At 44.9% G+C, this 24,488-nt stretch overlaps 1 protein-coding gene across 1 annotated transcript in view; it reads left to right on the top strand.

The window, feature by feature from the left end:
* The first annotated feature begins 237 nt into the window (after positions 1 to 237).
* uvssa (UV-stimulated scaffold protein A) overlaps positions 238 to 24,488 on the top strand; it is a 29,662-nt gene continuing 5,411 nt past the window's right edge. Inside the window, exons 1-13 of the mRNA XM_070913337.1 lie at positions 238 to 350; positions 775 to 902; positions 1,046 to 1,199; positions 1,393 to 1,569; positions 2,432 to 2,552; positions 2,908 to 3,534; positions 3,948 to 4,057; positions 4,279 to 4,407; positions 17,326 to 17,428; positions 21,967 to 22,171; positions 22,597 to 22,728; positions 22,958 to 23,141; positions 23,232 to 23,343. Of these exons, the coding sequence (XP_070769438.1) occupies positions 787 to 902; positions 1,046 to 1,199; positions 1,393 to 1,569; positions 2,432 to 2,552; positions 2,908 to 3,534; positions 3,948 to 4,057; positions 4,279 to 4,407; positions 17,326 to 17,428; positions 21,967 to 22,171; positions 22,597 to 22,728; positions 22,958 to 23,141; positions 23,232 to 23,343 (2,170 nt within the window). The 5' untranslated portion in view covers positions 238 to 350; positions 775 to 786. The remainder of the gene's footprint in view (positions 351 to 774; positions 903 to 1,045; positions 1,200 to 1,392; positions 1,570 to 2,431; positions 2,553 to 2,907; positions 3,535 to 3,947; positions 4,058 to 4,278; positions 4,408 to 17,325; positions 17,429 to 21,966; positions 22,172 to 22,596; positions 22,729 to 22,957; positions 23,142 to 23,231; positions 23,344 to 24,488) is intronic.

Below are 24,488 nucleotides of genomic sequence, written 5' to 3'. Positions count from 1 at the left end.
TCACTGTATTTAGGCCATTTCCCGCTTTTTCCAACTCTTCGTACTCATTCAGCTGCTTCTGTCAGCTTTTCAACAGCCAGCATTCACATCGCAATTTCTTCAGTCATTGCCGGCGCTTTTATTCTGAAATATAGAACCGGTAGTACAATCGGCTAACGGAAATTGCTGTGTTGTTCTGTTCGAGGAAGCTAGCTAGCTAGCTACACAATCTCAGAGGGATGTTAACGCAACGGCAGCCTGTAATTGAATAGCTCGTGTCATGAATGGAGTACGAGTTGCTGTTGTGAGCCGACAGCTGGATAATTTACTGACTGTCGGTGTTTTAAGAAGCAAGTTAACGTCCCCTGCTGGTAAGTGAAAGAGACGAGGCTTTGTTTACATATGTTAGCATTGTAGCAGCTGGGAGAGTGCTAGTTTTTAAATAAAAAAATGAGCTAGTTAATGATTTCCCAACGCGACCTGGACTTCAGTACACTCTAGAAAAGGTCCGCCGGGATGGGATTTGTATAACATTTCTTTCTTTGTGTTTACCTTTTAAATGTCATGTGTAATGTGTCAAATGTAAAGACTTGCTAACTTGATTAATTCACCTGAAATTAGGTTTGCTAGGTTAGCTAGCTAACTACACCGGTCCAGAATTCGTTTCTGGTCAACTAATACACGGCGGCTGTGTGGCTACAAGGCTTCATCATTACGGTCCGATGGAACCCATGAGGTGGTAGTTTAGATGACAAGCCTACAAGCCTTGGGAGTCAGTAGTGTCCTTTTTCGCAGGGGTGTTGATGAATGTTGATGGAGCTGTCGCAGAGGGACAGGTTGTCCGAGCTGGTGGAGGAGCTGACCACATCGGGGCAGCCACAGCTCAACCAGGACAAGCTGAAGAAAATCAAGAAGATCTGCAAGTATGTCACTAACTGATGGCCACGCACCCACCCACCCAGGGCCTTAATCCATAAGTAACTGTGTACCGTGTAGTGCTGACAGCAAGACCATCATGGATTGGTCAAAATTCTGTACACAACTGTATGTCTGTCATTCCTCCCAGGGTGTCTAACGACTGCGTAGACCACCTGTACCACTCGGTGATGTCCCAGCTCAACCAAGAACATGCCGAGGTCCGGCTGTCTGCCTTCCAAATAGCCAGTGAGATCTTCTCCAGATCACACCACTTCCGAACCCTGCTGGTGGACAACTTCCAGGTACTGGTATCATGTAGACCAATGGCTTGTCTCAGGCATACGGACACTGCAACACCAAATTGTGCTGGTTAAGGAGTGTTCAGAGAAAGAGGATAGTCATTATTTTATGTCTCATGCCAGTGTAACCTGTCATCTTAATCATACTCTGGGCAAGTCTAAAAATCTTTATTTAAACCCCCCCTCCCCCTTGCAGGAGTTCTTGGATTTGACAGTAGAGACTGACTCGGAGCAGCCCCTCCCGCCTCCTAAAGAAGTAGCCAGGAAACTGAGGACACTGGCCATCCGGACTGTCCAATCATGGCAGGCCTCTTATGGGACAGCTTATAAGAAGTTAGCGCTGGGCTACCACTTTCTCAAACAGGTTAAGAAGGTGAGAGGGATATAAAAGCACTAATTTCTTTCTTTCCTGCCTCTGACTGCAAAGTAGATCTAGCTGGGATAGCCTCTACACAGACATCTGAAATTGAATGGCCACGCAGACCCATGTTTTACACAAGGCTACGAGTCCACTGCCATGCTAGCCGCCCTTTGAGGCACAGTGGTGCTTTGAGCTAAATGCTAACATGCTGACGTTAAGTGGGTTTAATGGGTGCTTTCCGCTCAGCTAACGTGGCGGCTCGCTTCCCTCGCTCATGTCCTAGCACCTCCCCAGCGGTGAGGCGAGAGGGAGAGGCGTGAGGATGGAGGAATTGTTTTTTTACCAAACGGGACGTCCCCACTCACTCCAGCCAGCGTCAGAATGTGACTGATAAAATAAATAACACAAGTAGACAATTTATTACAGAATAAAAGCAACAAAAACAGACAGAAATATTCTCAATAAAAGCTATAGCCTTATTAGTTAGTGAAAGGTTGCCGGTACAGTCAGTGTGTATATTATTTGAAGATATTATAGGACCAATAATAATAACTTCGATGGTTAGCTGTGTATTTTTCCTGGATCAGCTAAGGTGCGCTTGGAACGGAAAATAGGAATAGAGGAAGACCAGAAAAGCCATGAAGAAAAAAAAAAAGTAGCAAAGAGTGTAATAGAATGTAATATCTTTTTATTTCATGACTGCATGTGAATAGCCACCGTTGGCGGTGTCATTCATGTTTCCACAGCCAGTTAATCTGCAGTACAAATCATGCAACGTCATTACCATTACAGCAAAGCTGTTTCCCTGTTAATTCACATGCCCCATGTGTTGTGTGACCCACCTGTAAGTGATGTGATGTGTCCGTGTGGTCAGGTGGACTTCCAGGACGCCGAGGCCAGGACAGTAGCCGAGAGGAGGAGGGAGGAGGAGAGACAGAGGAGAATGGAGAGGATCTACAAGGAGAGAGTGGAGGCAGCCTCCAAAGACATGGAGGGTAAACTTCATTCAGCAGCATTACTCTCAGTGATGAAACAAAAAATAATGACAATGATAATAAACAATTGATAATTCGGGACTGGACCCCTAAAATCCAATGTGGTCCGGCGAATATCTGAGAAGAAAGTTTGTTTTTGTGCTGCAGTTTCCCAGATGAAACAAAGATTTAGTATTTTTATCAGTCTAATGTTGTAAATATTAAACTGGGTTATGTGCGTTTGTTTTAAATTTGACAGCATAGAATAGTTTGACTCTCACAATCAGGAGCAGAAAAACAAAAACTGGCATTTTTATTAGAGAAGTTTGAAGATTTTGACTTGTTTGTAAAGTTTTACATATTATTTCTTTGTCAGAGTCATACCAGGAAATGGAGGCAACGTTGACAGAGATGGAATCCTGTATGAGGCTGATTCTCCCCGAGTTTGACCTCGCAGACATCCAGACAGCCAATAGCAGCCCTCCAAACTCCCAACCGGCCAATGAATGTCCATCAGTCGATGAGCAGCCCTGCTGCAGCAAAGACCTGAAGGATGATGGGAGGGAAGGAACCATACCAGAGAGGGAGGACAGCAGGGAAGAAGAAAAAAGCAATGGGGAGGTAAAGAGAGGAAAAGAAGACGAAGGAATGACAGAGGAGAAGAGGAACAACGGGGAAGAGAAAAAAGGGAAAGAGAGGTCTAAAGACGAGGAGGGGGTCGATAAAGACAGGAGGGGTGGGAATGAGCAGGGGGAGGAGAAGAAGGGAAAAGAGCTAGAAGATGGGGAAGAAAAGAAGGGTGATATGGAGACAGCACAGAGGGAGGGAGAGGAGGAGGAGGAGGAGGGGGGAAGTAGTGAAGAAGATGAAGGGGAGGAGGGAAGTAGTGAAGAAGATGAAGGGGAGGAGGAGGAGGAGGAGCAGCCACTTGATGAAGACTTATTTATTCGGAACTCCGGGCTCATCTCTCACTCCTACAGTCTGGACCTTAACCTTAGTCCTGGTAGGTACAACTGTCATATGTGAGTAGAGTTTATTTTTGTTGAATTGAATTCAGTTTTATTTGTACAGCGCCAAATCACAACAAAAGACAGCTTATGACTCTTTACATATAGAGCAGGTCTCTTGACCTTGGCGACAAGGGAAAAACTTCCTTTATATAACATAAGAGACACCTTTCAGTATGATGTAATATATTCCAATAGCACCATACACTGCCCCCCCCCCCAATTAATCATATAGTTGATTCAGCACCTGTGTGACATAGTCTCACCATTGATCATCATAAACCTACATCATTTCAAACTCGAGTTTAGTTTGAAGCATTACCCAGCCCTATACACGTACCTTTTTTTTAAAATTCTTTTCGTATTGTTTCTTTGAACCACAAGTGTGTGTTGCTTCGCTCTCTTACAGGTCTTCATTTGAAGGAGACAGAGGACAATGAGGCAGTGGTTTCCACGGTGATAGACCTCCATAGACTGATAAAAACCAAACACCTGCCAGCTGTGCAGGGCTGGGTTCAGGTGGGTACAAACACACACACACACACACACACACACACACACACACACACACACACAGGGCTCAGATGTGTAGACATGTAATGGATTCATCACATTAAAGCATGTGGATAGAAATCAGTATACGAGTATCTTTCTTTTCTGTCTGGTGTTATTTCTCATTGGTTAGGAAGGTGAGGAAAGCCTTGCGCCTGCCCAACTCTCTGTCTGTCCCGTGTGTGCAGGTCTTCACCAAGTCGGGTGCTGAGCAGCAGCTGCTAAGGAGAGCGCTGGATATGAAGAGGTCTTTAGAAGCTGCCTTGCAGAAACACGACGAGCTTCACATCGACTACAAGACCCGGGTCCGCAAAGTGGTGAGTTGACAACAACACACAGGAGGTGAATGCTGATGGAAATAGTTGGCCAATGGCAGCCTCCATCCGGTGAGTCAGACTAAGGCTGTATTTGAAATCGCCTACTACATACTACAGACAAATGCAGTATGCAGTTACACTTTTATTTGATTTGATTTTTTTTCACTGACACACCTCTGGTTAACCCAGACGAGAGCAAAGACTTGCTTGTTTTAATCGCTGCCAGTATAGAGCATGGCCAGCAGGTGGCAGCATCCTACTGCAAATCAAGTAGGACAACAACATCGCTATACACTAACGGCACAGATGTTTAGTTAGAATTTACTGATATAGAAGAGTGATGTGTTGATAACCCGGGTCCCTCTCTATCTGATTCCATCAGGCTGATAAATACAAATAATAACACCACAAAGTACCACATCAGCTGACTTGTCATCCTCCGCTAAACTCACATCTCCTGTAGTGACAACCTTAATATCTCTATAGTGGAACAATGATTCTTCAACCAAGACACATATTGAAATAAACAAGTTTTTTAAACGAGTTTTCTTCAGCAACTTGTGACTTTTGCTCGCACCATTGCCACCTGCTCCCCTTTTTTTAAAGATTCGTCTTTATTACATTGGGAAAAGTACAAACATTTCAAGCCCAAATTGGACCTTTCGTCAAGCACAGAGGAATCAAACAGACGTAGGTGTGCGTCACCGGCAATAGTACATCACAAACCAACATTGTATATGTTTGAAAATATTCACAGCAGGTCAAAAAGTACAATATCACTGAGAAGACCCCATCTAGTGGCCACTGCAAGAACTACTGCTTCAGACGCTTGCGCTTGCTGCTCAAGTGGAACCAGGCAGACTGTCTATAAACTGTGGAACACTAGGAAGATGGCAAGCCAGCTCACATTGAAGTCCATGTAAGACTAACTGAGATGCCACAAGACACATCTTGAAGTCTGATTCCTAATTCAGCAATATGAAAAAAAAAAAAAAAAAAAGTTAGCTTTCTACCTAAGAGAAGTAAAAAGTCAGTCAAAAAGTCAAATCCCATTGCAAGTTTAATTGGCCCTTTTTTTATTATGTACTACACACCTCAGACTACATCACTGTGTCCTCCTTCTTTAAATGTCTCCGTTTGTTCCCGCATTTCCGTGGCCCCCCCTGCGGGAAGTATCATAATAGAGACAGAGAGGGGGGAGGGAGGATGGAAATGTTAATAGTAGAGACATTTTGGGGAGAGGGGAGATGGCAAGGCACGGCCATAATGCATCAGAAATTGGGGAGCAAGTGGGAGGATGTGCCCATTCATTCGCTCCTCTACCCCTAATGTGCCCCATGGCTTGACAGCTGATATGTCTATTTGGCTGCCTCTGTATCTACCTTGGCATCGTCATTCTGCCTGGAGGCATCTAACCAGGCCAGGCGTTGTCATGGCGCTTGTCATTTGGAAAGACAGTAAGTGCTTATGTGAGAGGGTTTAATTGGTGGAGTATGGGCTCCGTCGCTGCTTTACTTACAGTGCTGAGAGAGAGAGAGAGAGAGCAGACTGCAATGAATGCATGAACTGCTGTATGTGTTTGGGGGAGAGAGGAAAAAAAAAAAAAGGCATAAAAGTTGTAGCGTGTGAATCCATCTTTAGCTGAAGAGAGCCGCAGAGTGACAGTGACAGAGCGCCGGGCGTCTCGCTCTGCCTGGTTATCACTGTCAGGGACCAGTCTGCTGCACCAGCAGGCCCAGCGCCGCGATAACCACACAACTTACAGCCCCTTTATCATAATTAGCTTTTCCTTTTTAGCCTTAAAAGGCCTTCCATTACTAGGTCCTTTCTCTATCGGGCTGCTGACACACCATGCGATTGGTTTCTCTCTCAGCGGACCTCTCAATGTAGTCTCCCATATGGGGGGGGAGCTGGAGAGAGAGAGAGAGAGAAGAGGAGTGTTATGGAGGCAGATAGAGAGGTGTGTTTATTGAATGAGAGAATGAGACAGAGGGAGGGTTGAGTGAAGAAGCGTCTACATTAAGTTGGAAGACTATTGAAACAGAAATGGACAAGGCTGTTTTTTTTGTGTGTGCGTGGAATATGCGATTGTCTTGTGTTAGCTCAATAAAACTTGATGGTTGATGGTCTTGCCTCCAATCCAATGTTGCCATGCTAATTTGGCAAGTTCCAGCCTCGTAGTTGGTAGAAATAGTTACTTTCCATTGAGACTTATAGTTTCTTAAAGGAGGATGAGGCCAATGCGGTGACAGTAGATTTGTCCAAATGGCACCATCTAGTGGCTGATCTAAGCCATAGCTGTAAGTGACGGCTGTGCCTGAGCGGAGCGCACAACGCTGGCACCCTCTGCTTCCTGGGAAAATGAGTCCATTCAGTCTCCCCATTTCTTCCTAGGCGGCGTTGTAAAGTGGTGTGGTGTGAGGTAACAAGGGCTGGTGGTAATGATTCTCAACTGTGAGCATCTATTACGTTAGCATACCGATACTGAGTACTAAATCCAACATTAGTGCTCTCTTTTTCCCCAAGCTCATTGTGTTGATGATTTTTTTTAGTTTTTTAGATAACATGAGGCCACGGATTGTCTGTCGCACTAAAACTGTTGGCAGCCCGCTGCGACTGAAGACATTTCACTGATTAACAGCAAGTTGACAAAGAAACTAATGTTTGATTTTATATTTATTCTATTGCGGCAGATTGGTACCGGTGGGTTGTGCATCCTTACTTTCCAGATCAGTGCTGCACTGTTGGCACAGCTGACCTGCAGACCTGGGGGCAGGGCTGCCTCGTGTCTGGAAAGTGGTAGACTAATCCATTAGATTATATTATAATTTCTTATATTATAAGAAAAAAAAATCCAACTTTCTTTGTAAATTAGTGCATATTTAATGAGATGTTGCCTAATTTGCATCATTTAATGATAAAGTTTCATGCTAATGAGATGAAAGGATCCTATTGCCTGCCATCTAAAAAGGTAAATCATTCCAGTCTTTGTATAGTACTGTGCTGGGTTAGACTGGTATATGTGAATCTCTAGGTGAACTATTGGCCCTTCATTTTCAAACAATTTGTCCTTGAAAAGTGCTTGAAAAGTCCTTGAAATGTATCATTTACAAAAAGAGTGGCAACCCTGTGCGGGTGCTGCTGGGCCGTGGGGCATGGCAGCTTTCTGGACACAAACTCCCCTGACCTGATCTGCACCAGCAGGTTTCATCATCAGCTTGCCCCTCCTCAGCTTCTTTGTTTTTCTTTAAACCAACCACAACCAGGGTGCAGCGAAAGAAAACGCCACATAAAATAGCGAACGACGCATGTAGACTATGCGGTTTTACAACTTTTACTGTTAAAGGCGAAGATAAGTTGATCCTCGGTGTCCTGGAGGTGAAGCCCACCTATAACTTCAGCTCTGGAGGAGCTCACCGGACCCGTTAAAGCCACGGACTTTGAAAAGAGTGACAGCGCAGTTAAGAGGAAGGGGAGGAGAATGGGGACTGAAATAGTCGCCAGACGTCTCCCAGCAGCCCACATCCGTTGAGTTGGACGAGGGAACAGGCAGCTTCCACAGTGCCTCCTCCAGCTCTTTCATACTTGTTGGAATGGTGAATAATGTCTGAAGGGAGTTTTCAGTTAGAGCTATGGCTAGGAGAATCCCATACGCATCCGTCGAGCGCTGCTAACTGAAAACGCGGGCCCGTGTTTAGGAAAGGATAAGACATGCAGACTTATTTGAACATATCTGTTTTTAAGAGTGTATTCAGTCACTCCGGGCTCCATTCATACAGGCCCAGGCCTTGTTTACTGCTGATAACCCATCTTATCGCAGCACAATGGATGTGGCCGCCTGTTTCTCACTGGAGATAAACAAAGAAAGACTATCCCTCTATTTCTCTCATCCAACGCTCCCTCCGTTTCATTTGTACATTCATTCCCTGGGTGTGTTTCCTTCCCTCAGACATACACCAATAATGTTTGGGTTTTTTTTCTCTCTTGCTCTCGTTTCCTCTATTTCTCTCTCATTATGCATTATGTCCTTAGGGAGTCTTGGTGTTGTGTTTATTGCACCTCAGAAAATTGGTTGATCAGTTTTTCTTTCATTGAAGTGTGTAAATACATGAAGTGAAAATAACTTTTATATATTATACAATTATTTGCTCCTTGCAATTACCATCTTAAGACAACAAGGGTGGTGGTGGTGGTGGTGGTGGTGGTTGGGGGGGCTTTCAAAAATCTACCTGCCCAGCCTAAAGGAACACCAACACACCGTACCTAAAATAGACACCAAAAACAGACGAACGGTTGAATATAGGGGTCAGATCCTGTGGATACCGACCTCATTAAGCGGACCAGGAATCCACCAAGACGTGGCCGTTCCACATTAATATACAGTTTCTTCGTCACACTATCCTATAATATTGCTCCGTTTTTTTTTTGGCACCACTGAAATCCCTGGCATCATGTTCACTTAGCATACAAATGGCCCCAACGAGTTCCATGCAGTAAAGTATATAGATTTAAAAAGAAAAAAGAAGATACGTTCAGTTGAGGCGTCAGAATCCCTTTTCATGTCCTTTTTTTTTGTTAAACTTCACAGGTTTAATCACACATTGACAGGTGATTTGCTGGTTATCCTTGACATCTTTGGACCAGTCTCATATCACTGACCACAGAGGCTACACTTGGGTGGGGGGGGTGGGGGTGGTCTTTGAAGGGCCCCTGCACCTTTTTCAGGGCATTCTAAGTGTCCTCACAGAGATTTCAGAGGTCCCCACCAGTAAAATGAAGAGCAGCACGGTGTAAATTCACTTTGGCAGTCGGCGAGAATGTATAATAATGACTGTTTTGATCACAGATTGAGACGGGCCGGGAGGGGGAACTGAACCGGACGGTCGAGAATAAGCTCGTTGACAGGGAAGGGTTTGGGAAGCTCAGGGCTGGCTAATAGACCTGCCAGGCTAGGTTAGTGAAATAAAGATGTCACCCTATACATCATATAAGCTGACTGCTCCCCAGGGACAAAGGGTGCGTCTATGCGTGTGTGTCTGGAGGGGGGGGGGGGGGGGGTATAATGGAGTAAAGCAGCGGAGAAGAAGCTATGGAGCGAGAGCGAGGGGAGTGGTAAGCTTTTTTCTCATTACTGCGGGATCCCATGGGATCCCTTCGAGGTAGTAATGAATAAGAGTGTAAGGTGGTAATAGAGATGTGGGATGTTATGGCCAATCAAGCCCCAAACAGGTCAGACTCCACTGGAAGCTTTAGGCCTAATTACTTTGTAAATACGTTGAAGTCAGTCGGTGGCAGTGGAAGGGAGGGCCCTTCAGCGGGACAAATATGAAAAGATCATTTACAGGGTTTACTCTTTGATTCGTAATGAATAAAAAGGTTCCTCGCATTGTTTAGAAGGGCAGGAAGCTGAGGAGCTGCTTAGCCTATGCTGAGCTGCAACTAGATGTTGGTCCAAAACCTGCATTCATTCATTACTCGATGAATCGATTATCTGATCGAAGAAAAAAAAAAAATGAGTTGCCTAACTATTTTGATTATCGATTCATTGTTTTAGTCTTTTTATTCTTTTAAGCAAAAATGTCAAACGTTTGCTGGTTCCAGGGCTTCTTAAATGTGTGGATTTGCTGCTTCTGTTTGGGGTTTTGGACTCTTTTTGACATTTTATAGACTAAGCGATGAGTCGTGACAATAATCAGCAGATTAATCGATAATGAAAACAGTCATTAGTTGCAGCTCTAAACAGAGCAAGTTGTCTGTCTCAAAGGAGGCAAGGCACCTTAAATTCCTTTTATAGATGCACCTCAAGTTACTGAGCCAGAAATTGACCTTCCCTTCCTTCAGGTTAGGTATAGACTTCATGTTCCCTCGTGTCGAAGTCGTGGGTTTTTGGTTAGATGCCTGCAATAAGGTCTGTGGTTAACACAAGCTTAAGAGATTTTTTTTAGTTTTGTTCTACGACATAAAATACGTCAGTAGATACCCACCACTAGTGAATTTTGAAGCTTTTACGTCTTAAAAAAGGCGAGTTGCTAACAAGCGGCTAAATGAAACTACAGAGGTTGTCGCGGACGTTAATGTCTTCATGCTGAACACGGAAAGTCATCTACTCGCTAGTCCACCTTTACAGCCTTGTTGTGTTTATACTCTATATCTATCTATGTTCTCTTATAAGTGAAGCTCAGTGGTGGTGACGTTGAAGTAATGCGATCGTGCTGTAGTTCCTGTATAGCCTAACGTTAGCTTTTTACTTCTGGCGATTCCATTTACGCTTCAAAACTCCTAAAAGTGGTGTAAGATTATCTCGCTGAACAGAACGTGTGAGTATCGTAAACTCTTGTTTTGCCACAGAGTTTATTTTCTGCAATAATCCAAAATCCCGTGGAACAATCCCATTGGCTTTTTGTCGAGAACTCCATAGCGGGCTCTGGAACGTTTTTTTACGGTGGTCCTACCGGACACCGTCCTCTGTCAGCGGCAAAATCACAGAAAGATCACGTGGAGGCCACACAGTGTGCGTAGTCCACAGGCTTCAGTTACACCCTAACTTCTCACATCTGTTTGAGTGTGTGTGTGTGTGTGTGTGTGTGTGATATTATGTGTGTAAATTATGCGTGATACTCTCAGGAAGATGACTGTGTGTTTATAAATGCATTTGTGTATAATGTGTTCATTAAGCTAACTGCTTCTCACTTGCTCTCTCTTAAGGGGAAATGTCTTGTGATAATGGTGACATTAAAGACACTCAGACACTATTCCCAAGAGACATTTTCCATTTCAGCCTTAAATGTAGAATGAAATAATCTAGTCACTGTGTGTGTGTGTGTGTGTGTGTGTGTGTGTGTGTGTGTAGCCAGGTGGAGAGCTATATTAACTTGTCACAGGAGACAATGGAGACATCTCTTTCGGTTTCTCACCTCCTCGTGTTCTCCTCTCTCCTCCTTCCTCCCTTCTCCCTCTGCTTTCACTTCTTCTTCCTCCTCCTCCTCCTCCTCACTCCTCCTTCTCCTCTTCCTCCGTGTGTGTGTGTGTGTGTGATGGTTAACCTGCCCCTCCCCTCTCTGCCATACACCTGACTTATGGCTGTGCAGTAATAATTTGCCAGACCTTGGCAGGCTGAGTGTACATTAGCATATAAATAGCAGATGCACTGAGTGCCCATCACAGTCGACTACATTTAATTTTTGGTTTATAAGATTGAATGGGTTTTTAAACGCAGCGCCATCAAACTTGCCAAGAGACAAATGAAGTCAGGGGAGCAGTTGTCCGAGGCGGCGCCCTCACATCATTTTTATAAAGGATAAGAGTCTTATTTAAGGGAGAGGAAGGGGGAGGGGGGTGCTATAGAAGCTGAATAAGCAAGACACCTGTTGAAGCAGCAACATACTCTAGTTTCTAACCCTCTTCAGACATTGATTTTTTGATTTCTTTTTTTTTTTTACCCAGTTGTCTCCCTGCTCAAGATACAAAAGTATGCGGACACCCACATGCGAACATGGACATGCCATATATTCCAAAACCATGGGCACTCATGCGCAGAAGCAGAATCCACACCCCTAAAGTGTCCTTACAGGGCGGCCTGTTCTGCTCAGCTTCTGGGGCAAGGTTCCATTGGCGAAAATGTAGTAATAATGGTGACGTGTCATCAGAGCAGCTCTGTGCGGTGACGGGCATAAAGAAGGAATGGTTTAGGCCACATGAAGTTAGACGGCTAAAGCCCGGCGGCCCATGGCTAGTAAGAGAGGTGGTCAAGGGGACCTGATGGTACATAGATATTAGAAGAGAGATGACTATTATAGCTTACAGTAGGTGATGCAGGTTATTGATGCTGGACTGGGACCTGCAAGAAAGACCCTGAGGCAGCTGTCAGAGGGAGAGAATTTCCCAACAACGACTGAAATATATCGATACGCCAATAAGATGAAAACTAAAGTAAATCGGCGAGCCACGGTGACGATAATATGATGAACGCAGTATTAATTTAGCAAGTTTAAGTTTGTTCCAAAGGCATTACGATTGTCAAGTCAGACGAGTATTGCAGCCGCACAGACGTATGCTGTAGCATTAAGATTTCCCTGCGTGGGAACTGAAAAGGATCTTTAAGTGATATTTATTATCATACCTGACTTTGAGGAATATAAAGTAGTCCTTTCCTTTTTGTAAGCAAACATGCCAAACTTCTCCGCGTCACCTTTTCGTTTCGTCCAAACTTCAGCTAAGTTATAAATTAAATGATGACCTCTCTCACTCGATATATATAATAAATATTACAAGGTTATGATGTTGGGAATCATGTCGAAGTGTCCTTGAACAAGACACCGGACCCTAAGTTGCTCTCGATGGAGCGCTTCGGGAACCCCCTGAAGGTTGAAAAGCGCTATATAATTACATTTACCATTTAATCGCGTCTTTTAACGAAACGAACGTAGTGCTGGTTCCAGACTCTGAAATGTCCGGATTTGCTGCTTTTCTACATGATTGTAAATTCAGTATCTTTCGGGGGTTTTGTTACCTAAAGATGCCACCTTCGGCTCTTGGAAAGCTGCAGTTTTTTTTTGTTTTTTTTTTTTACTATTTTATCCCATTTAAAGGCATAAGGATTCATCAGAAAATAATCTAAATCTAAATCTAAAATGATGCTCGCACCAGTTTCCCCCCCCGGTCTCCCTGATGTTTGGTTGAAGGCGGCCGTCGCTGCGCCACCCATTGCACCTGTATTGCTGTCCGTTTAACGCGTGGCTCTCGCTTACTTCCAACCACTCCCCACAGATCTCTTCTTTATTTGGTGGTTAAAGGACTACTTATTTTTCTTTAAATCTCTATTTTCCCTTTAGGAACCTGCTTCATTTTATCTTTGAGTAAACATTGCCATTACAGTAACACATAGCCCTGCTTCACTTAAACAACTTTATTTATTCTGCACTGTTCAGGAACTCTCTTTTTTTATTTCTATGTGGGCTCTGTTTTGTTTTTTTTGTTTTAATGTTAAAGTTACCAGTATTTGTTTTGTCTTTTTTCCTATTACAGTGACACATGGCCCTGCTTTACTTTAACCATCACTTCTAATTTGTCTGATAAATCTTGAGTTTCAGTTAAAGAAGCAGTTTTTATCTCCTGTGGGAGATGCTCCGCGTTTCTCTCTGTGTGTGTGTGTGTGTGTGTGTGTGTGTGTGTGTGTGTGTGTGTCCCACAGAATAAACCAAAGCTCTGTTAAAATGCAAAGCAGCCCCCTCCCCATGCAGCCACGTGGGGGGAATAGAGGCCATATTTTAGCCGCGCTCCCCGTCAGCAAAATGTTTCTGGGGGAAAGCTAATTCTACTGTGAGACTTACAGCTCTGCCAGGCCGGCCGACAGCGCTCGATGCTATCAGGATTAAATTAAGGTGAATTAGAGACAAAGAGGCAGAAAGAGGGGGAAAAGGGATGATGTTAGGGCAGGATTTTCCTCCAGCTGGGTGATCACTTCTTAGTCTTAGGTCATTGATCAGAGCAGAATAAACCAGCCAGGATTAAAGTAGACAAGCACAAAACCCATAGAGAGTATATCTGTGTGTGTGTGTATATGTGCGTAGACGTGCGCGCTGTGAGGATGAAGGAGCGTAGCAGCGGAGAGCGGAGTAATGGAGAAAGTTTGCTTTGGTGTTTTTAAAAGGCTACACTTCTGTTTAACGGCATTTTCTCAGCTTTTCCTTTTGGGATGATAAATCCGACCAAGCCTCGGGTATCTCACGGCAACCTCTTTTGCTCAGATTTCAAAAGGATCATTTGCAGTAATAACAGCTGTATTTATTTATTTTTTTAGCAGTCAGGCCAGTTTTGACCTTTTTTGCTTTGCAGCGTTCACACAGAAGTCACCTCAGTTCTATGCGCTAATAGTGGAATGAGTAGTTATAGAACTTTATAACTGTAGTGTATATCAACATACTTTAAATTGCCTAGCACTCTGCAAAATGGGGGGGGGGGGGGGGAGTGGAAGTACACATAGTCATTTTGACCACAACCTTGGCACTTTTGACATTGGAGGCAATATACTTTCAGTGGCGTGTGGTCCATTAAAGGCGTTGGGGAAAAATTGTTAATGTTATTGTTGTTTGTGTGTGTGTATACATTTAAGTTGTTACACTCGCATAAATCATACATAGTAACAGAAACGTGCGATGACTAATAAAAAAAAGCGCTGCCTACAGTCTTTGTCTGCGCGCCGGAGGATGCCCTTATATCTTAGCTCCTGATTAGTTGATACGGCACCAGAAAATAACTGTATCTGGGGCGAGAAATGTTGACAAATTGGGGGGGTTTTGCGCCCATGTAGGTGGCTGTAGGATGGTGGGTTGACGAAACTCTGGCCTGATTTGTCATCGTGCGGACGTTTTTCTCATTTTATATTGATATTATTTTCTGCCTAATAATGACGTGAGTGTGTGTGTGTGTGTGTATAGCATAGTTCTCAGCATAGTTTTTTTATTATGTGACAGTATGGCGGATAGCCTTCCAAGATTTAGTAGCCCCACCTGGAAGAAAAATGACACCACGCCACTGCATACTCAATCATACAATCATATTCAAACATCTGACCCCCCCCCCCCCCCCCATTACTGCTGTGTTGGTCATGTTAAGGACAAAGGTAGGTCTGCAGGTTTTACTGTATGTGCTACATGTAAGTTACTGATTACATTACAATCGGTACAATTTGGGTGCACAACCACGAGTGCAGGTTTCGTCAGCAAAATGGGGGACCTGCGTTTGAATGCGCCAGCCGGCTGGTGGCCTCTCTTTGTGGAATATTCGCTCGTTCTAAGGCAGCCAGCTCTGTCGCATCACAGCGAGGAAGATTTGAGGATCACATTCATTTCATTCCCACTGGGGGAGCTTTTGGTTTCTTCCAGGAGTCCACGGACAGGTTGATACGGTCAGGTGAATTGTGGACGTGGATGCACATAGCAGGGTGGACAGTAGGGCCATCACGTTTTTATAAATTTACCATTTAAACCTGGTAAAAAAACAAACAAAAAAAAACTTCTTTTAATAATGTGTACAAATTGTTCCTGTTATTGATAGAAATGAATGCCTTCTGGTAGGCATTCGTGTACGATCCGTGCGGTCACAAACCTTTGACTACATGCAGACGTTCCGCATAGATGTCCGACCTCATATGGACCTGGCGCAGTTGAGCAGAGGCAGGAAGTGCAAAGGACATTTGTGGTTGTATGAAACGGATGGATGGAAGCTTTGGCTACGATTGTCCTATATAATCATCATTGCATTTTTTTTGTAATTGGTACCTGACCAATTTATTGAACCATTTATTGCCTTTTAAACGATTTAGCCTACTTGTGACGGAGGACAAATACACCCAGTGTAACACGGTTTAAAGGTCTTCGCTCATTGCCGTCTTCGTCTTGTATGTTGAACACCAAGTCTTGTTTTCACATTTTCATGAAAGGCCTAATTTCTCTCCCTCTTAGACCGCCCACCGTGTTTCAGCCTTTGCGGCTGCGTTAATGAGAGCTAAATAGGCTTTAATTGTTTAGTCGCTGGTTAACTGAATAGTGAGTATTGTTATATGAAGTGTTTTAATTGGTCTCTGTGTGCTGGATCGAGAGGTGTGTTCGGGGTTGTGACATGGTTAACTGGCTCCGTCCTATGGTTCAGTTGTGTGTGTGTGTGTGTGTGTGTGTGTGTGTGTGTGTGTGTGTGTGTGTGTGTGTGTGTGTGTGTGTGTGTGTGTGTGTGTGTGTGTGTGTGTGTGTTTAGTCATCATCTAAGGACTCATCATTTGTAAACTAATTCTAATATTCTAATAGGCTTTATCAGCAGTAACACAGCAGCCTTTCTATCCATCACTCACACCCACACACACACACACACACACACAGGTATTACACACTAATGAAAAAGAGGCCTTTGGGAATAAGAGGTTAGTTTAACGTTAGGTTTTACTGCTCCTCATAACGCTAATCACTGTGATTATTATGCTGCTAGACTGGAGTGTGTGCCTGTGTCCTCAGCTGTTAAAGGCCCAGCAGTGCGCGCGCACACACACACACACACACACACACACACACACACACACACACACACACACACACACACACACACACCTCTCTCTGTGTTATGGAAATTACCCCTGTGTGTATAGGAGTGTTGTGTTCTGCATTGTAGCCCAGCCAATGGCTAACAACCTCACCAGGAAATTAAAAACCATAAATCTGAGCTGATAGCAGCTCATCACACACACACACACACACACACACACACACACACACACACACACACACACACACACACACACACAATTGTCGCCATCCCTTTCTCCCTCAAGCCAAAGAGATCACACAACCCTGAGAGGAGGAGTGGAGGAATGAGGGAGAAACTGTCCGGAACTATGCACCATTTCAATATGTGTAGTTTTGGTTGATGCTCTGCACCTCACTGACACTTGATTGGTTGTGTTCAGTATAACAATGAGTGTAGTTTTAGTTTCTTTGCTCGGATTTGAACTTATAGGATCAATTTGTTTTTATTTTTTTATAGGCCGTATAAGTGCAGTCTGAACAGATGAGTTTTCCGTCTGTGTAGAGTTTGTCTGGGGAGCTCGTCGCACCATTGTGGAGCCAGGGCCGCCCGCAAACATTGATGAAAAGAATTCAAATCCACTTACTTGGTTTTTCTAGAGTTTTCAACTGCATCTCAAGGTCTTCATTAGCGTTTGCTCTGTCCCCTGATGACCTTAAAATGCGGTCGAAAGCTCCACAAAAAAAAAAGTGAGTAAGCTGACCTTATGTTAGGATTATTTTGTCATTCCACACGACACAAAATACATTAGAAATACTCACAGAAATATAAACTTTCTATAAAAAATGGATTATTAATTCTTGCGTGTTGAAGGAATGAAGCTAAACCTGACCTGCTCTTCCTCAGATGAAGGCTGATGATGATGACGACGACGACGATGACTTTGATGAGGTTCCGGAGAAAGAGGGATACGAGCCGCACATTCCAGAGCATCTGCGAGCCGAGTATGGTGAGTTCAACTCCAGGAGCGCATACACACACACACACACACACACACACACACCTCAAGCCTACAGACACGTGCATAAATAGTGAGGTTAAGCTACAAAAGAAGACTTGCTTCTGCCCTAATCTTTTAAGATTCTCGCATGCACACGCACACACACACACACACACACTCTACAAACAAACACAGACACACTTCAAAGAACCAGCTGGTGATGTGCAGGGAAACTGCTTCTTAAATGGGTTTATTTATACGACCGCGGTTAAAGATATGTGTGTACATGTAAGTGTGTGTCCAGAGAATGCCCCAGAAAACAAAGGGAACGCAGCTTTGTAAATGGACTTCACTCATATAGCAGTTTTCAACCTTAAGGGTTCCCAAAGCGCTTTACAGATCAGGTCGCATTCACACATTCACACACCGATGGCGACTGAGCTGCCAGGCGAGGCAAATCAGATGGTGATGGTCTGCGGACTCCGTATAAAACCAAAACGACGAGCTGAAAGACGCCAAAATGCTCTGTGGAGCTGAGGGGAGCTGCAGAGTTGATGATGCGTCTCTGTGGATTTGTCGCTACGAGTGAATCATTTCACATTACAAGCATTTGAGAGATTACCAATGTAAGAAAAATATTGATTAGTGAAGCTAATCTGAAGCTAAAACCAAGCACAGCCTTACAGCTGGTGTGTGTGTGTGTGTGTGTGTGTCCACTCAGCGTCGATGCTGCAGCGAAGGCAAGCTGTTGATAGTCACCTGCAAAGCAATTTTGGCACATACCCGGGAATGACACCGCCATAAATGCCTATTGAGCCTTATCAGCTCCCAGAGTGAGTTAGTGGTCTTGGCTAGTCTCACATGCTGGGTTCTGACTGTTAAGTATGTGCGTTTTTGTCTGATTTGGAATGCAGCACAGCCTTGTAATGGAGACAGATAGTTTCTTTTTCCACAAGCATTTTCCCCGTGTATCTTTGATGGATATAGTCCTGTCAACGCATCCATTTACCTTCACGCGCAGGGTCGTCACTGGCTACATATGAATGGCTGTTTAAAGTATTGTTCCTTCCTTTGCACTGTTGTTGCATTTGTATGGATCATGTCAGGCCTCCGGGCAGCACGCTAGGTCAGAGGTCGAATGTTCAGGTCATTAACCAACTGCCTGCTCATCTTATTGCTATGTCAGCGACATAACAACATGTTTTTTTTTTTGTTTTTTTTTTCTTTCTTCTGAATATTAGATGGAATTTGAATGCCGTTAATGTCATTATAAGCGGCCTTGTGCAAGGCTCCGGGCAACAGTAAACACTAACGCTCTCAGTGTGTTGCTCTGTCAGCCATATTCAGGCGTCTCACCATCACTCGTATAGATTCATATGCGAAACCTCAGTGCATTTATGTGTCTGTGTTAACGACACCATAACTGACCGTGTCGCAGACAGCGCTGTTATTGCTAGGTCAGCCGTGTTGTCGTGGCTGCGAGGTGGCCTTTGACCCCCCCCCCCCCCCCAACAAGTTCTCCCCACCAGCCAGAGTCATTACATTCACAGTGAGTTTCTTCTTTACCTGTGAGCTCTCCCCTCTCTGCTCCCACCTCCCTCCATTACTGATCAATTAGAAGCTAAAGTAATTAGATTGTATCTGATGTGCCCAAAACAGCTGTGGTTGTGTGTATGTGTGTGTGTGTGTGTGTGTGTGTGTGTGTGTGTGTGTGTGTGTGTGTGTGTGTGTGTGTGTGTGTGTGTGTGTGTGTGTGTGTCAGGGTGATTAGTAGGCAAGGTAATGATCTACAGGGGCCATACCAAATTAACAATGCAACCTCTTTAATGAGCCCCCATTAGCCCAGCACCCACATTTTTACCCCCCCCCCCCCCCCACACACACACACACACACCATCTCTTGCTTGAAATATCAAGAAATACCCAATAAAAACACTTCTGCAACAATTTTCCTTGCACTGAGGTGAAGTGCACCACAGGGGTAGTATCAAGCCATTCTAATGGTTCCTAATGAAGAAGTAAATCTATAAAAATGGTTTAAAAAATACATAGCTTCTTTTTTTTTTTCTTTTTTAAATGCTCAGTAAAGTCCTAAAAACAGCCAGGCACTGCAGGTTTTAGCAAACGTCACTCAAGCAGGAATAAACAGTGTTCTTGTTGGGGACTAATTTCAGCCGTGGATTAATACACAATTGGTGTGCTAGTGAGTATGTACAGCGCCATGGCAGCGCGCGCACATAGTTTAGAATAACGTTTTTTCCCATGCTTCACAGATTGCTGTTTGTTTGTAATATTGTATGTAATTATATAAAAACAACAACAAGTGTGGCCAATGGTTGCCAGTATCAAAGTGATCATTAGGATTTCAGTGAGTCTTTTGAGGTGTGATAATTTTCTGTAGTCCTCAGTGTGTCATTGTTCCTCTCCCTATCACACCAATTCTTCTTTTCTGATCACAATAGTCTTTCTATTGCTTCTCCTGTCTTCCTCTGACTCTTTTCATCTCAGCCGCTGGATCACATTCATCATTTCTCTCCATTTCCTCTCTTTCTTCTTCTTCTTCTCCATTCAGCTCTGCTCTGATCTCTCCCCCCCCCCCCCCCCCCCACCTCTCTCTCCTCTCTTTCTTCCCCTCTGTCCTGTTCTGTCATTCTGATTATCAGTCCTCTTATCCCTCTCTCGGCTGTCAGGACACTATCTCTCTCTTTCTCAAATTAACATTTAATTACAGGCCCTGCTTAACCCGAGAAAATCAATACCTCTTTCCGCCTTTCCTCTCTCTCTCCCTCTCCTTCCCTCAAACCCCTCAACCCCCTTTTTTTCTCTCTCTCTCTCTTCTCTAACAACCCCCCTCTCACACACACACACACACACACACACACACACGACTATACACATTCCCTCCCATTGATCTGTGCGTCTTAACACCCACAACATCCAGACAAACCTCTGCCATTTTGCGGTTTGAAGAGAGCAGATTGAGTCGGTATTTCACCATCCGGCGGGGGAGAGGGAGAGGAGAAGGGATCATAGAGGGGAGGAGAAGGTGAGGTGAGGTTGGGATAACGGTCCATCACTTGTCTATTGACATACTGGGTTGTGTTTAGAAACAAAACAAAACACAGCCTTACTCTGAGAATTGAGTGCTAAAAATGATTGCATCGCGCGTGACAAACATTTCGCCATCCTGCGCCTTTTGCACAGACTATCAAGAAATGATGATGATCTCAACGTGTATTGTAGGAGCCTCATGGACAGGGCCATGACCAGGATTTTAGAAGAGGAAAAAAAAAGGGAATAGAGTTCACAAACCTAGGGCTGCCACTACTGCTTGTTTTCATTATCAATTAATCTGCATTATCTCCATAAATCAATTCATCTTCGGTCTGTGAAACGTCAGAAAACAGTGAAAAATGCCCTCAAAAAATGTCATTAAATGTCTAGCTCTGTCCGACCCATGGCCCCAAAATGTTTCATGTACTATATTGACCAAGAAAAGAGAGCCTGGAACAATCAAATGTTCGGCATTTTCTGCTTGAAAAAAGACAAAATAGTCCCTGATTTATTTCTCTCTCGATGGACCACCACCACACACACACACACACCACACACACACACACACACACACACACACACACATGTGTACCTGTGTGGCTAATACATCTATGATAATCCTTCATTACTCAGTTCGACAATGTATATTCACTACATATATTGGACAGACACGGATGTGAGCTTACAAGTTGACCGGTTGGCGGATGCATACAACTGCGATATATGCTGCGCTAATGCTACCCCAAGAAAAAAAACAACACGTAGTATGTATTAATTAACACAAAGAGCCCAAGGGGGGGGGGGGGGCATCTTCACGTTCCTTATTTTGTTAGCTACAGTCCAAAAATATAAAATCCTCTCATTTGAGAGTCTGGAATCTGCAAATCTCTACTTGAATTAAGCGAAAGGATTGGGACTTTGATCCAGCGTCAAGTTGTTTCTGTTTATTACTGTGCGTCCGTCTGAGCACTCGTCTAGTAGAATATCTTACACTGTACCGGTGCCGGTAGATCTCTGGTAAAGACCGGTTGGTTATTTAAATTCATAACATATGGACTCTTTCCTGTTTCTGTTTTCTTCTTCTACATTTTTTATACTCCCGCGACTTTCAACAGTAGCGTTCAGGCAGAAATCACCGTTTTCTGCGTTGAAATAGTTTAAGCAGAGGAGAAGAGCTGGACTGTATGGGACAAATCGTCTGTGTGGTGTGCACCGTCTCTGAGGCACCCGGGTCAGGGGTCAGGACTTTGGCAGCTCTCAGCTTACTGCTTCCCTCTGATCTCACCTGCAGTCTCCCAGAGACCCTGGTTTGAGCCAGTGTTTGACCACACACACACACACACACACACACACACACACACACACACATTTCTAATGATCTACAAATGTAAATGTATACGTGTATATGTTTCATTGATTATTGCGCTTGCTAGGTGCTGCCGGCAGGGCTCCAGTCGCTTTAAAGGCCAGCTCCCTCTCGTCTCTGTTGGCAGGTTTGGATCCGTCTCCTTCCACCTCGACAGCACCGGTCCCAAAAAAGCCTCCCGCTAAAAGACCCGCGGCTCCACCCGTTCCGTCCACCTCCTCTTCCTCCTTCAGGCGGCTAAAGCGACTCACAGAGGAGGAGCAGGATCCAACATGCGCAGCCGCCACACTGCACCTCCTCAGACAAACCCTCCCTCGGCCCGCAGAATCCAGGTACACCTGCCGACCGAAGTTGCCCCCCTCATTTCCCTTCCCGCTCCTCACCTCTCATCTTCCTCCACCTTCTTGTTACACTCGTTCTCTTCTCAGTTCGCCTCCTTTCTTCCTCCCGTTAGCCTCGGGTTACACCTGCACCCCCCCAAGGCTATGGGATGGGATCAGATCTTGAAAATGGGTTGTTCAAAAGGAAATCTGGATTCTGAAAACCGGATTGGATCGCGCAATCCAATCCTGTTTTTAATCTCGTTTGTGTTGTTCCAAACGTTTTAGTAGGATTGGGTTCACAAAAATGTGTATTTGTGGTCAATTCATATGTTTGTTCTACAAGTCTGACAATTTAAGACCAACCGATTCGATGACATCACGATCATCAGGTGACGGTCCAGTATATTCAAAAGGGTTTCTCTCAAATGTGACAGCTACGGCTCCTCAGGTCCCAGTTCATCCCAGTCCAGTTCAGTCCAGAAGGCTGTTGATGCTCCTGTGGTTCCATTTGGTCTGGACCTGTACTACTGGGGCCAGGAGCAACCCAACGCTGGCAAGATCATCAAGTAATGCACCCGGAGAGACACACACACACACACACACACACAATTTTTCTTTCTTTTCTTCTGTTATTTTTAGTTGAAGAAAATAGAGGTATAATTGTTGGTACTTTATCCAAATGCGTGTGGAAGATATTGAATCTCTGCAGTGACAGTCCCTCAAACCACCACTACATTTAAAAACTGTGGGTTTTCTGAGCGCCGTGGTTTCCGTGGCTTTTTGTTCCTCGCGCAGGTCCACCTCTCAGCATCAGTTCTGGGTTCACGCTGAGGTGGAAGAGGAAGTGGAGAACGAGGAGCTGCTGGCGGAGAGCAGGAGCAGATACATCTCCTTCCCTGGGAGCTTCACTCCCGTCAGCCACCACTGCAGAGCCCCGCTGGGCAACGGGAAGCTGTGTCAGAGGCAGGACCGCCGCAAGGTAACCGGACGAGCCTGTTTCTGTGTCGCATACTGTGTGTGTGTGTGTGTGTGTGTGTGTGTTTTGAGCTGTGACTATGTGCCCCTGCAGTGTCCTTTCCATGGCCAGATCATTCCTCGAGACCAGGAGGGCCGACCCTGCAGGCAGGAGGACCGACTGAGGGAGGAGCAGGAGGAGAGGAGGAAGAGGGAGGAGCAGCCTGGTGAGGAGTGACACACATATGCACGCTCTCACACACACACACACACACACACACACACACACACACACACACACACACACACACCCACCAACCAAACAGTGCTGCATCCATACATACTAATTCATATGTTTGTGTGTGTGTGTGTGTATGTAAATGTCCTAACTGTTACTAGCCTGTTGATGTGAATTGGTGTGGAAGTGTCCGGGCTCTAGTGGTTTTGCTGGTGGTGTAAACGCCTCTGATCAGTTACTGGCGAGTTACTGGGTCTGACGGGTAGATGCGAGGTTTGATGATACATTTTCCTGTCCGTGCACCAATAATGATGTTCCTCACAGCTCAGCGTGCTGCCCAGTCACCTCACTGAGTGGAGAGCGCAATAAACAGTTCGTAAAAAGAACACGCATTATCATCGCCTGATAGTGTGTGTGTGTGTGTGTGTGTGTGTGTGTGAGAGAGAGTTACCAGTCTGCAGGATGTCCACCAGCTGCCTGCAGTGTCTTGTTAACCACCAGCTCTGTGTGTGTGTGTGTGTGTGTGTGTGTGTGTGTGTGTGTGTGTGTGTGTGTGTGGGTGTGTGTGTGGGTGTGTGTGTGGGTGTGGGTGTGGGTGTGTGTGTGTGTGTGTGTGGGTGTGGGTGTGTGGCCATGGCATGCAGTCCAGTGAGTTGTGAAATAGCATCTTTTGTTACCAACTACACTATCGATCCACGAGTCAATCTCACACCTAGACACACACACACACACACACACATCAATCTCGCAGTGGGTGGGGTGGGGTGGGGGGTGGGGGGGCAGTGGCCTGAACGAGTTGACGGACCATTGGCCTCAGCTCCCTCTACCTATTCAGTCACACACTTAACACACACACACACACACACACCCCTGTATACAGTGAGGTTAAACAGGCAGGGAGGGACATTGTAAAGGTCAGCTGAGACCAGTTCTCATGCGACCCCCCCTGCGTGATCACACTGACAGATTTCTACTCTGGGTTCGTAAACTTGGTGTTTTTACCGATCGCCTGTGTTTATAGGCCGGCAAGGGATCTGGGATCTGGTCACAGTCCTGATGAAGCTCCCCGCTGACAGATGAGATGAAGAAGAAGAAGCAGCAGCTGCTGATAATCCAGCTGTCTGCACCCTCGCT

The sequence above is a fragment of the Enoplosus armatus genome, chromosome 10 (genome assembly GCF_043641665.1).
Source record: "Enoplosus armatus isolate fEnoArm2 chromosome 10, fEnoArm2.hap1, whole genome shotgun sequence".
NCBI lineage: Eukaryota > Metazoa > Chordata > Actinopteri > Centrarchiformes > Enoplosidae > Enoplosus > Enoplosus armatus.
The sequence above is the reverse complement of the archived record's forward strand: the minus strand, read 5'-3'. Positions and strand labels throughout refer to the sequence as shown.